General features: G+C 44.4%; 1 protein-coding gene across 1 annotated transcript in view; it reads right to left on the reverse strand.

The window, feature by feature from the left end:
- SNRNP200 (small nuclear ribonucleoprotein U5 subunit 200) overlaps positions 1 to 2,438 on the reverse strand; it is a 28,213-nt gene extending 25,775 nt beyond the window's left edge. The window contains exons 1-3 of the mRNA XM_081265502.1: positions 2,264 to 2,438; positions 1,622 to 1,785; positions 502 to 673 (exon numbers count right to left, since the gene is read on the reverse strand). Of these exons, the coding sequence (XP_081121628.1) occupies positions 502 to 673; positions 1,622 to 1,785; positions 2,264 to 2,308 (381 nt within the window). The 5' untranslated portion in view covers positions 2,309 to 2,438. The remainder of the gene's footprint in view (positions 1 to 501; positions 674 to 1,621; positions 1,786 to 2,263) is intronic.
- Positions 2,439 to 12,887: the final 10,449 nt, after the last annotated feature.

A 12,887-nucleotide genomic window follows, 5' to 3' on the forward strand; every position in this document is an offset into this window, starting at 1 on the left:
AAGATTGGATAGGTAGTCTCCAGAAGCAGGACACAGCTTTCACAGTAATCTGCCTCACATTCCTAGATGACAGAGGCACTTAGCAGTCTTCTTCCATCTTGACACACTTTTGGTAGTTCTATGTCCATACTTTCTCTAGCATCTCACAGAGTCTCTCAAAGACTCAAAAAAGCCCACAATGTAATCATGCATGGGAAAGAGTTAAGAATAGATCTGGAGAAAATCACCTGAATTCATATCCTGACTCTGCCAAATGCTACCGCTGCAACTTAGGAAAATTACATAACTATTCTGTGCCTCACATTTCTCTTCTGCAAAATAGGAAATAAGTATTAATAGCTGATGTGTTGTTCCATATAAACCAAGTGCTTAGTAAGTATTAGTCTAATCTGAAAACTGGTATGAACCAGACAGAAATCTAAAGATAAGGTTCTTCTGATGTCTTCCAAATGTAACATTCTCCCTTTCCAAACACATGGCCTCAGCCTCTCGCTGCCTTACCTGGTCCCCAAGAGCAGCCTGGATGAAGCTGAGCAGCACCTCATAGGTCTCTCGGGTCTCCTTAGTTTTGGGCTTATAGATAATGCCCACCATCTCATCTATGCCCTCTGACAGCAAAGTATAACCCTTCATCTTGTTGATGTCATGCCGGTCCTCATCACGTTTTCTTCGCCTGATGAAGACATGATATGAAATGGAAGAGAAGAACTTTCCCACCCCCAGGCAAGACTAGATCAAGCCCATCCTCCTTTCCTTTTCAGTGTCATGGCATATAGACATCTGATATTTGAGAACAGGAACCTGTACTCCATCAAATGAGTCGAACTTGTTCTTATTCATTTATGGGAGCATTTATTTACAGGAAACAGTGACAAAGAAAATCCCGGGGCTGGGGTTGTGGCTCAGCGGTACAGCACTTGCCTAGCACATGCGAGGCCCTGGGTTTGATCCTCAGTACCACATTAAAATAAAGCTACTGTGTAAATAAATGAATGAATGAATGAATAAATTAATAAATAAGAAATCCTGCCATCCTCTCACTAGATGGACAAATTGATATAAGACAGGTTCCCCATTAAGGCTCCCCATTAATTTAAGATTACACAATGGAATTTAACTAGTTTTTTCACCTTTCAGATACATTACCTTTCTCTAGACAAACAAACTAGTTTCAACAGAATCTACTTCTAACCTACTCCCAACAAATTATAACAAAACTAAAACTGTCTTTTTTACTATGGATGCTTGAGTTAGTTTACAACCAAAAAATAAACAAGAGTAGAAAAAAAGGAAAAAGCAGTAATGGGGAGTCAGTAGTGAGGGAAAAAAAAAATTACTGAGACAAGGGAATACCAAGGATCTTGAAAACCTAAAAGAAAATTAAGATCTGTGGATCAGAAACACTTATGTTCAAAAAACTTATTTTCCAGTTTACTTGCACTTAAGACCAAAGAATCTTTAAAACTCTCATGTTCTAACAAACTTTCTGTAAATTTCCACAGTATTTTTAATGACACTGATGTCTGACCTTCCACCACACATTGCAGCAAAAATGCTGCTCAACTGCTACAAGGGAAGGCAGACTTTGAAACTGAAAAACCAGCGTCCCCTTGGTACATACTTGGCTCTTCTTTCCTCCTGCATCTGCGGTTTGGTCCGCTGAGCCTTATCTCCCATCCGGGTGCCCTCCAGCTTCCCAACCAGGGACAGCACCTCTCCTGTGGGTTCATCCCGGCGGGTCCGGTCAATGAGAGAGCGGTCAGCTTGGAGCACAAGATTCGAGTTCTGAAAAGATTATACATTACCAAAACTTCGACATGAGACCACCACAATCATATCAGCTGATGAAAGAACCACAGCAACTAAGGCTAATAATGATTAACTGGATCTAAAAACGTTTTCTCGGAAAAGCAATGGTGTCATACAACGTTGTGCATGAGCCTAGAGCTGAGTCCCATGTCTAGTATCAGCGGTGGACAATCCCTGCTCCTAACAGGGCCCGCTGTTAGAGGAGCATCACATGGAAGGGGGCGGACTTACAATGAGAACTGCAAAAAGCCTCCTGAGAGAGCTCTCGGCCTATCCCACCAGCCCCCGTGGGGGCTGACTTAAGCGTCGTCGTGTGATCCCACCTTCCCCAGATCGACTTCCCCCTCGCCTTCGCGGCTGTCCTGGAGGCCTTCGACTGAAACCCCCTTCCACAGCCTCCCGCTTCCCCCACCACACTCGGCCGCCCGGAGTCCTCCCCCGAGATCCCACGCACCGCCTTGTACTCGTACTGCAGGCTGCGGGCGGTCACATCCGCCATGGCCGCAGCAGCTCGGAGACCTCAGAGCACCGCACTCTGCGAACAGCCCCTCGGAACCGCTCCCGGGAGAAGCAACCAACGCAGGAGAAACGCAATGGACAGAGAAAAGAGACGGACTCCCTTCCGCTTCCGGGTCGTGTGCAGGAAGGGAAGGCTTCCGGCTACCGCGCGCCGCTTTCCAGCAGCCTTCTAGCGGAGTGGGCGGGGCTTGCTCACTCCGGTTCCCGGTCCCGGGACACACGTTCCCCTAGATTCTGGTTCCGGCCACCTCCTGGTGCTTGGTACTCAGGACCCGAACCCACAGATTCTAATCCAAGAGCCTTTCTCTACCGCTGCTTTCCTGACGCCGCACTAGGCTGTGAGGGAGGCAGCCAAGAAGGGCTAATTAGAGACGTTTCTGGAAGAGAGCAATTGAGCTCGTGTGTGTGCGCGCATGCGTTTGGGTTTTCTCCTGTCTTGGGCAGTCGGTGGAGAGCTCGCGGTCCCACCCGACCCGCCCGAAGCCCACGTCCGCACGACCCGGGTTCTCCGCCAGCCGCCTGCACAGGCGCGGGGCGCCCTAGGAGCCGTGGGGAAGGCGGCTGCTCTCCTGGCGGGGCCAGATCCCCAATCGTGGTGACTTTATGTTCCTCCGCAGCTCCCAACGCAGCCTCCCTATTCCACCCGGTTCCGCGTCAGTCCATCGCTTCCCTCCAGGGACTGGCAATTCACGGCGGAATGAAGGACTGAATGATGGCCCTCCTGCAGCACGTTTTCTTTGGTGGTGGTGGGGGGGGGACTTGACTGAGTTTTGAGCCAAGAAACCCGTCCACGGCGGCAGTCTCCTGGGTCAAATTTGACCTGTGCTGTTGTTTTGTTTGGCTCGCTGTTGCTCCTTATTTAAAATTTCGGATAATTCACACAAAATCTGTATTTCCCTCATCCTTGCTCAGAGCTACTCCGCAGCAGCCAAAGTTAGAAGATGGACATGCTCCTCCCACTGCGCCTGTCCTCCCAAACCTGGCCATCCGCTGCTTGCAGGTCCCTGTAGGCCTGGAGTTGCTACCCTGGACCATGTTACCATGTGTTTTACTTTTTTTTTTTTTTTTTTAATGATGCTGGGGATTGAGCCCAGAGCCTTATGCATGCAAGGCAATCACTCTACCAACTGAGCTATATCCCCAGCCCTTTTTTTGTTTTGTTTTTAAATCTAAACCTTCCAAGAGACAGTCAGGTAAGCCTTGTAGCTTGAGACAATAAAAATTTCCACATAGGACTGTTGTGATTAAAGACAGTAGAATGTTTGAAAGCACTTAAGGAAGTGTGTGGACTCAAGGTGGGGGCTCCCTGAAGGTTATTTGAATCCAAAGCCTTAAGGCTGACTTATAATCTTTGTCCATGCTGACACATGGACACAAAAGGGTTGGAAAACTGGGCCCAGTGGCAACTCCCAGTGACTCAGGAGGCTGAGGGAGGAGGATCACAAGTCCAAGGCCAGCCTCAATAAGCTAGCAAAACCCTGTCTCAAAAATAAATAATAAAAGGGCTGGGGATGTAATAATGGTGGAGTTCCCCTGGATTCAATCCCCAGTTCAAAAACTAAATGTTAAGTGAAAGAAGCAAGTCACAAAAGACCTCATATGATTCCATATATATATAAAATGTTTAAAGTAGGAAAGACAGAAGAGAGATTAATGGTTGCCTAGATGGAAAGTGAAGAAGAGAGAGAAACTGATAATGGGAAAATTTTTCTTATGAAAAATGTTCTTTGGGTTTTTTATGATTCTAGGAGACCAAACCCAAAAATGTTACATGTGAGCTAGGCACGGTGGCACATGTCTGTAATCCCAGCAGCTAGGGAAGCTGAGAGGAGGATCGTGAGTCCAAAGCCAGCCTCAGCAACAGTGAGGTGCTAAGCAACTCAGTGAGACCCTGTCTCTAAATAAAATAAAAAATAGGGCTTGGATGTGGCTTAGTGGTTGAATGCCCCCGAGTTCAATCCTGGTACCCCCACCCCCAAAAAGAAATTCCATGTGATGTTAATCATTGGTGCACAGTTCTGAATATAGATGGAAAAAATATTAAACATTTCTTTTTTTTTTGGCGGGGAGTGGTACTAGGGATTGAGCTCAAGGGCACTAGATCACTGAGCCACATCCCCAACCCTATTTGGTATTTTATTTAGAGACAGGGTCTCACTGTGTTGCTTAACGCTTCCCTTTTGCTGAGGCTGGCTTTGAACTCACAATCCTCCTGTCTCAACTTCCTGAGCTGCTGGGATTACAGGACTGCACTACTGCACCCAGCCTGAACATTACTTTTTTTATATCTACCTTTATTTTCATTTATCTATATGTGGTGCTGAGGATCGAACCCATGGCCTTGCACATGCTAGGCGAACACTTTACTGCTGAGCCACAACCCCAGCCCGGAACATTACTTTTTTAAATGAAACAATCTTATGACTTATAAATTATATCTCAATAAAAGTTTTGTTGTTGTTGTTTTGTTTTGTTGAGGTACTAGGGATCAAACCCAGGAATACTCTACAAAGGAACTACATCCCCAGCCCTTTTATTTTTTATTTTGAGACAACGTCTCACTAAGTTGCCAAGGTTGTCCTTGAACTTGAAATCCTCCAGCCTCCACCTCCAGAGTTGGGTTCAAATTCCTGGCATCATAAAAAATCCAAAGAAGGGGCTGGGGATGTGGCTCAAGCGGTAGCGCACTCGCCTGGCATGTGTGCGGCCCGGGTTCGATCCTCAGCACCACGTACAAATAAAGATGTTGTGTCCGCCGAAAACTAAAAAATAAATATTAAAAAAAATCCAAAGAACATTTTCATCACTCCAATAAGAATTTTTTCCCTTGGGGGCTGGGATTGTTGCTCAGTGGTAGAGTGCTCACCTCACATGTGTGAGGCCCTGGGTTCGATCCTCAGCACCACATAGAAATAAATAAAGTGAAGCTGTTGTGTCCAACCAAAACTAAAAAATATTGAAAAAAAGAATTTTTTTCCTATTACCAGTCTCTCTCGTCCTTACATCCCACCTAGGCAGCCATTAAACTCTTTTCTGCTTTTCCTACTTGGACATTTTATATACATACATGGAGTCATATGCTATGTGGTCTTTTGTGACTTGCTTCTTTCACTTAATGTTTAGTTTTTGTACTGAGGGTTGAATCCAGGGGTCATAGGTAAGCACCAAATCTGGTTTAAACAACTTTTAAAAGGATTATTCTCTTAAAAGGATGTGAGGGACTGGGGCACCCTGGTAGACCAAGACCCCTGGAGTGACTTTAGTTATCAGAGTGGATTCAGAGCAAGGACTTTGAGCTTCACTCAGGTCCATGTGTGCGCCATTGTGCTGCCTCTTCCTACAGATCTTCAGAATTCCCTGCTCCTCTACCTGGGCCTGAACAGGTGGCTCAGACATCTGCTTGGGCCCTGCATAGAAATAGTCCCTTCAGACTAGTCACTTTATTTAGTTACCACTTGAACATATGTGAACTATATTCTCAAGACCTTGGGATGTCACAGCCTTGCAGGAGAAGCAAAACACAGATAACTGCAATAAGAAGCAGGATGCAATAGAGTATAGCTTAGAGGCAGAACTTTTGCTTAGCATAGGAATTTTTTCCCATTACCAGTCTCTCTCTCGTCCTTACCTCCCACCTAGGCAAACATCAATCTCTTTTCTGCTTTTCCTACTTGGACATCTTCCATGTACACATGGAATCAATCATATGCTATGTGGTCTTTTGTGATTCTTAGATCCCCAGCATGCCCCCCCACACACACACACACACACTCACAAAAGCAGGATGTATCAGTGCCACAAGGAAAAGATCAGAGAAATCACTTCTGCCTTAGGAGTCAGGGTGAGTAGTGGTTGTGACATAAAGTCTGGCTGTATTTCAGTAGAAGCTAGAGGTAGGAGGTTTCAAAGGGACACAGAAAAAAAGTCAAAAGCATGAAGGTGGGAAGCCCAAGGCATGTTTCAGGAACTGGGAAGAGCTGGGTTCAGCTAACTGCAGGGCAAGTGTAAGGAATGGAACAAAGCCAAGAGAGAGTCTGTGATCTCTTTATTGAAGAAAGAATGCCATTATAAAGAGTTTTTACTTTATTCAGGAGACAATTGGAAGCCATAATTTTCTCTTTTGGAAGAATTTTTTAACAGTATTTCAGCATGTATTTGGTTGTAGGGACTAGAATTTAGATTAAACAAAATCTTACAGAGTATTTTTTTTCTTTTGTTATTAATTCATGTCTCTTATTTATTTGGTACTGGGGATTGAAACAAGGGGTGCTTTACCAATGAGCTACACCCCTAGCTCTTTTTATTTTTTATTTAGAGACAGGGTCTCTCTGAGTTGCTTATATCTTGTTAAGTTACTAAATGTGGCTTTGAACTTGTGATCTTTTTGCCTCAGCCTCCCAAGCTGCTCTGTTTAAGGCATGCTGTCTTCTGGTTTGTTGCATCAGTAAGTCAGACAACACTTGCCACAATAATGTCTGTCACAGTGTCTGGACATGAAAACTCATTCATCTGAAGGACACCCCTGGCGAAGACAATGAATGTTGCCATTTTCATTATTTCAGGATAGCCAATTTAACTTTCTTTCTCCTAGACTATTCTTCTTGGGAGCGGTCTAAGACTTGTTCCTTTTCTTAGCACCACCACAAAGCCTCGGCTCAAGATGAAGGGTGGATTGTTTCTCCATGTCATAGTCAGACAAAGTTCATCCATCTTCCCGTTGCTTACCAACAGAGATCAGTCTCTGCTGATCAGAAGGAATTCCTTCCTTATTTGGGGATCTTGACCTTTACATTTTCTATAGCATCCAAGAGTTCAGCCTTGAGCATGACAGTCTTCCCTGCAAGATTTTTTTGTTTTTAGAAAATCTATCTCAGCAGCAGTTCCACCGCAGATGGCGGATCAGAAAGGAAAAGCTTAGAGTATTTTGCATGTAACAAATATTTGCAGAGTTCCACTTTAGCATGTTTTATGTGTTATGATACTGACTGCATTCTGTTTTTAAAAAAATTGAGAATGTGCCTCAAACTTGAGATCCTCCTGCCTCAACCTCCCAAGAAGCTGGAATTACAGGTATGGGCCACCATGCCTAGCTTGCATTATGCTTTATAATTGCAAATACTTCTATGTTTCATTTGTCCTGTAAGACTATAACTTCTCAAGGATCCTAATTGATTTTTTTGTTCTCTGAGTCCTTAAAAATAGTTATGGAGAGCTGGGGTATAGCTCAGTTGGTAGACTGCTTGCCTTGCATGCCCAAGACCCTGGGTTCAATCCCCAACACCAAATTTTAAAAAATTACTTATGCAGTTTAGTGTACATGTAAATACTTGAGAAGTAACTAAATGAAGTGACATGGTTCAAGGTACATAATTTCATTTAATCCCTATAAAATCCAGTGAAATAGGACTGGGGTTGTGCCTCAGCATCAGGGCTCTCGCCTAGCACGTGAGAGGCCTTGGGTTCGAAACTCAGCACCACATAAAAGTAAATAAATAGAGGTATTGAGTCCAACTAAAAAAATAAATATTAAAAAAAAATCTGGTGAAATATACTGGTGTTTTCCATTTTACCAGTGAAAAAAAATCGAGGTTCCAAGAAGCGGTATGACTTGCCTGACTTGGTCTGCCTCCAAGGCAGGCCTTCTCTTTCCAGACCCTATGGACAGGAGTTTCTCACAGAGCTGAGCTTAGGGAAGGGGACAGACCTGGTGCTAGGCAAAATGGATAGTGGAGGAGTGGGAGGACCAGGGACAGAGTACAGCTGGAAAGCCACAGCCTGTGGAACCAGAGGTCGCTCGTGCCTGATGGAGGTCAGGTGGCCAATAGTTATGGAATGCTGGACACCTAGTGAAACTCCTGGGGACTTGGTGATTGTCTTTGGTTTTCCCAGGAAGCCCCGAAATTGCCTGAGCTCTTGGGACTGGAAAGGCAGGGTGCCGGTTTCCCCTAAAGCCTAATATGACCTTGTAATTTGCATATTGAACAATGAAACGCTCCTGATCTAGGATAGAATATACTCTTACAGGGTAGGACTGAAGGTAAACCAAATGATTCTAGTGAGTATAATTTGGTTTCTTAAATGGAGAAGGGACCCCATAAGTGGTAGTTCTCTATTTGCCTGGGATATCAGTTCATCCAGTAATGCACTTTTTTTTTGGGGGGGGGTACTGGGGAATGAACTCAGGGGCACTCAACCATTAAGTCACATCCCAATCCCTATTTAAATCCAGGGTCTCATTGAGTTGCTTAGTGCCTCGCCATTGTGAGGCTGGCTTTGAACATGGCAATCCTCCTGCCTTGGCCTCCTGAGCTTCTGGGATTATAGGCGTGCTCCACCGTGCCCACCTTGGTATGGAGTGTCTCCTGTGTTCCAGGCACTGTAATAGGTTCCAGGGGTGCAATAGTAAATAAGGCAGACATAGCCAGGTGCAGGGATGCATGCCTGTAATCCTAGCAACGTGAGAGGCTGAGGCAGGAGGACCTCAAGTTCAAGATTAGCCTGGGAAATTTAGCAAGATCTTGTCACAAAATTTAAAAGGAGGCAGGCTGGACATGTAGCTCAGTAGCACAGTGCCCCTGGGTTCAGTCCCCAGTACCACAAAATATTTTGTATTATATATATAAATATATATATGTATATATGTATGTAGTGGCAAAGTTGATTTTCTAATTAATTCATCTGGTACAGTTTTCTAAACAGGCTTCTTCCCCTTCAAGTCTGCATCTTAGAGGGTAATGCTCTTTTGTTTTAACCAAGAAGCAGTTTGATGTGGTGATAAAAAGCATAGCCAGGGGGACTGGGGTTGTGGCTCAGCAATAGAGTGCTCGCCTAGCTCGTGTGAGGCCCTAGGTTCAATCCTCAGCACCACATAAAAATAAAATAAAGATATTGTGTCCAACTACAACTAAAAAATAATAAATATTAAAAAAAAAAAAACATAGCCAGGCATGGTGGCTCACTCCTGTAATCCCAGCAGCTCGGGAGGCTGAGGCAGGAGGATCATGAGTTCAAAGCCAGCCTCAGCAATGGTGAGGTGCTAAGCAACTCAGTGAGACCCTGTCTCTAATAAAATACAAAATAGGGCTGGGGATGTGGCTCAGTGGTCAAGTGCCCCTGAGTTCAATCCCTTGTACCCCTTCCCCCCAGAAAGTGTGGACTTTTGTGACAGACTGCCTGAGTTCAAATCCCAGCTTTCACCCCTTATGAATTGTATACATTTAGGCAGGTTCCCAGCTCCTCTATGCCTAACAGAGATGGCTTTCCCTACTCTGTAAGGTTGCCTGGCACCCAGAACTATGCTAGGAAATAGTGAGTGTAAGGTATTGTCCTACAGTGCTGCATTTCTCAAAAACATTTCTGAAACCTTCTGTGTTTGCAGGAAGTTCGTGACTCACTAAGGAAACATGCCTCTTTGTTGTATCCATCCTCTTTCACATGGTCTTAACCCAACCTCACGGCCCTTCCACCCAGCAAGCTTGTTCTGGTTCCCCAACTCCAAACCTCATGCTGAAGACAGGTCACAACATTGGGCATATTCAACAGCATCACTACAGATGGGGTGACTCTTTGCAGAATGCTCTGAACTGTGATTGCATTCTTAGAATAAGTACCATTACCTTATCAGGTGACTGGTTTACAGTGACCAAGAATTCATTTTGGTGTGCAAGTTGTCATACCCTTGTTTTGGTTTTTCTTTGTTTTTTGGTAACAGGGATTGGACCCAGGGCACTTAACTACTAAGCCACATCCCCAGCACTTTTTTTTTTTAAAGAGAGAGTGAGGGGGGAGAGAGAAAGAGAGAGAGAGAGAGAGAGAGAGAGAGAGAGAGAGAGAGAGAGGAGAGAGAATTTTTAATATTTATTTTCCAGTTCTCGGCGGACACAACATCTTTGTTGGTATGTGGTGCTGAGGATCGAACCCGGGCCGCGCACATGCCAGGCGAGCGCGCTACCGCTTGAGCCACATCCCCAGCCCCCCAGCACTTTTTATATTTTATTTAGAGACAGAATCTCACCAAGTTGCTTAGGGCTTTGCTAAATTGCTAAGGCTGGCTTTCAACTTTCGATCCTCCTGCCTCAGCCTCCTGAGCTGCTGGAATTACAGGTATTTGCCATCATGCCTGATATACTTGTATAAAAAGAAATAAATATATATTCCCTAGGAGGAAAGTCACTGTCAAGTGTGGTTCACACTGGTTCCAGGATGAATCTGATTGTAACCAGGCAGCAGGTGGCTTGCAGAGTTGTGAGAACCTGCTTCTGCCACAGACATGGACAACCTTGTGATAAGCTGAATCTCTCATGTAGACCAGGCAGCTCCTCCATTAGGCTTCCCCTCCCCCATCCCATTTCCTCCAATTTCTCTTGTAGAGAGGAGCCTTAAAAAAAAAAAAAAGTCGGGGCTGGGGATGTGGCTTAAGCGGTACGCACTTGCCTGGCATGCGTGCGGCCCGGGTTCGATCCTCAGCACCACATACCAACAAAGATGTTGTGTCCACCAAAAACTAAAAAATAAATATTAAAATTCTCTCTCTCTTGCTCTCTCTCTCTCTCTTAAAAAAAAAAAAAGAATGTATTAACTAGCAATATGTATATAACAATAACATAATAAATAAATATGGTACAAATAAACATAATTAATAAATGTTATATGATTTATAAAAAAAAGTCATTATTGCATGTACAAATATGTAACAACAAATCTCACCGTTATGTACAACCAAAATGCACCGATAAAATTGTGGAAAAAATAAAAGTAAAAGCTAAACCATTAAAAAAATAAACAGATCATGCTGTAGTGTACTTTTTCTTTTTTTTTTTTTTTTTTTAATGTACTGGGGACTGAACCCAAGGGCATTTAACCACAGAGCCATATCCCCAGCCCTCTTTACTTTATTTTGAGACAGGGTCTCCCTAAGTTGCTTAGGGCCTCAACAAATTGCTGAGGCTGGCTCTGAGCTTGGTGATCCTCCTGCCTCAGCCTCCAGAGTCGCTGGTATTACAAAGCCTGTGTCACTGCCCCCCCCTCCCGCTGTAGTGACTTTATTGCACTTCCTCTTTGGGCTATAATTTCCTTTCATCTTGGTAGCTTCAAGTCCCTGCCTATTAGTCTCTCTCAACCTCAGACTGTGGTTTGGGATGACATCTAAGTCCCAGGCTCTAATTTTTTTTCTCCCTGAGGCCCCCTAGCCTTTCCAGCTGTGTATCCAAGAACCAATCCCCACCCCACTGCAGTTCTGGGGATCAAGCCCAGGGCCTCATGCATGCTAGGTGAATACTCTACCATTAAACCACGTCCCCAGCCTCCCAACTTTTTAATAAGCTGATAAGCATGAAGCAGAGCCCCCCATGCACTCAGGACTGTGCCTATTGGAAGGAAGGTGGCCAAACATACACTCTTCTTGGGGCAGACACGGGCAACTGAGGTCAGGCTTAGTGACGGCTTAGACAGCTACTTCCTGCAGGAGCCCAGGGTGAACAATCTTAGAGCTTCCTGTGTTAGTTCTCCAGGCCACATGCCTGGCACCCCGCAGTTGCCTCTCACGATGGACTTCCCCACTCCACTGACCAGTGACAAGCATGACAAGTGGCCCTTTAGCCAGCCAGTGGTCTAGGGGCACTGCTGCCGCCTTAGCCAGCACTGTGGCCCTGGAATCGTTACTATTTTGTTACATTTTACCCTATTATTAAATTCATGAAAAACTTTTCCAAATGAAAATTGCTGACAGTAGTGATACAAAGCAAATGCTTCATGACATACTATGGTTGGATGCCAACAGGTGGGCCCAAGGCGGCAGGTCTTCTTCCATAACTGGTTAGGGGTTCACTGGACCTGAGCCAATGGATTATGAGTTCAATTGGAAAATAAAAGAATATGGACAAATGATCTGGAAGTGCCACTGAAAAAACATCTAAAAGGCAAGATGTTATTAGATATTACATACAAATTTGTATGGTTGGGAAAATAGGATCCCTCCTACCTTATAGCATTTAAGTTATTATTCAATGAGTACACATTCACCTTTTGCACATGTTAAAGGTGTGTTAAGAACTGCTGGACTGGAGTTGTGGCTCAGCAGTAGAGCGCTTGCCTAGCACATGCGAGGCCCTGGGTTCGATCCTCAGCACCACATAAAAATAAATAAAATAAAGGTATTAAAAAAAAAAAAGAACTGACTATAGGTGGTGCACACCTATAGTCCCAGCTGCTCAGGAGGCTGAGGCAGGAGGATCACAAGTTCAAAGCCAGCCTCAGCAATTTAGCAAGGCTCTGAGCAACTCAGTGAAACCCTGTCTCTAAATAAAATATAGATAAAGGACTGGGGTTTTATATTCAATACCCCCCCAAAAAAAAAGAAAGAAAGAAAGAACTGCTTCAATTTCATTAATAATTAATGTAAATATTTATTAATCATTAATAAAGAGTTAAGAACTGCCTTAACTTTCATGACCAACTCTGATGCTGATGTAATACCTGATATTGTGGAGTGTATTACATGCAGGTGTTCATCTCATTTCATCTCCTCAACCACCTGGGGTAGGTGATTGACCGTGGCAACC

Source organism: Spermophilus citellus, assembly GCF_964194105.1.
Source record: "Spermophilus citellus genome assembly, chromosome: 13".
NCBI classification, from domain to species: Eukaryota; Metazoa; Chordata; class Mammalia; order Rodentia; family Sciuridae; genus Spermophilus; species Spermophilus citellus.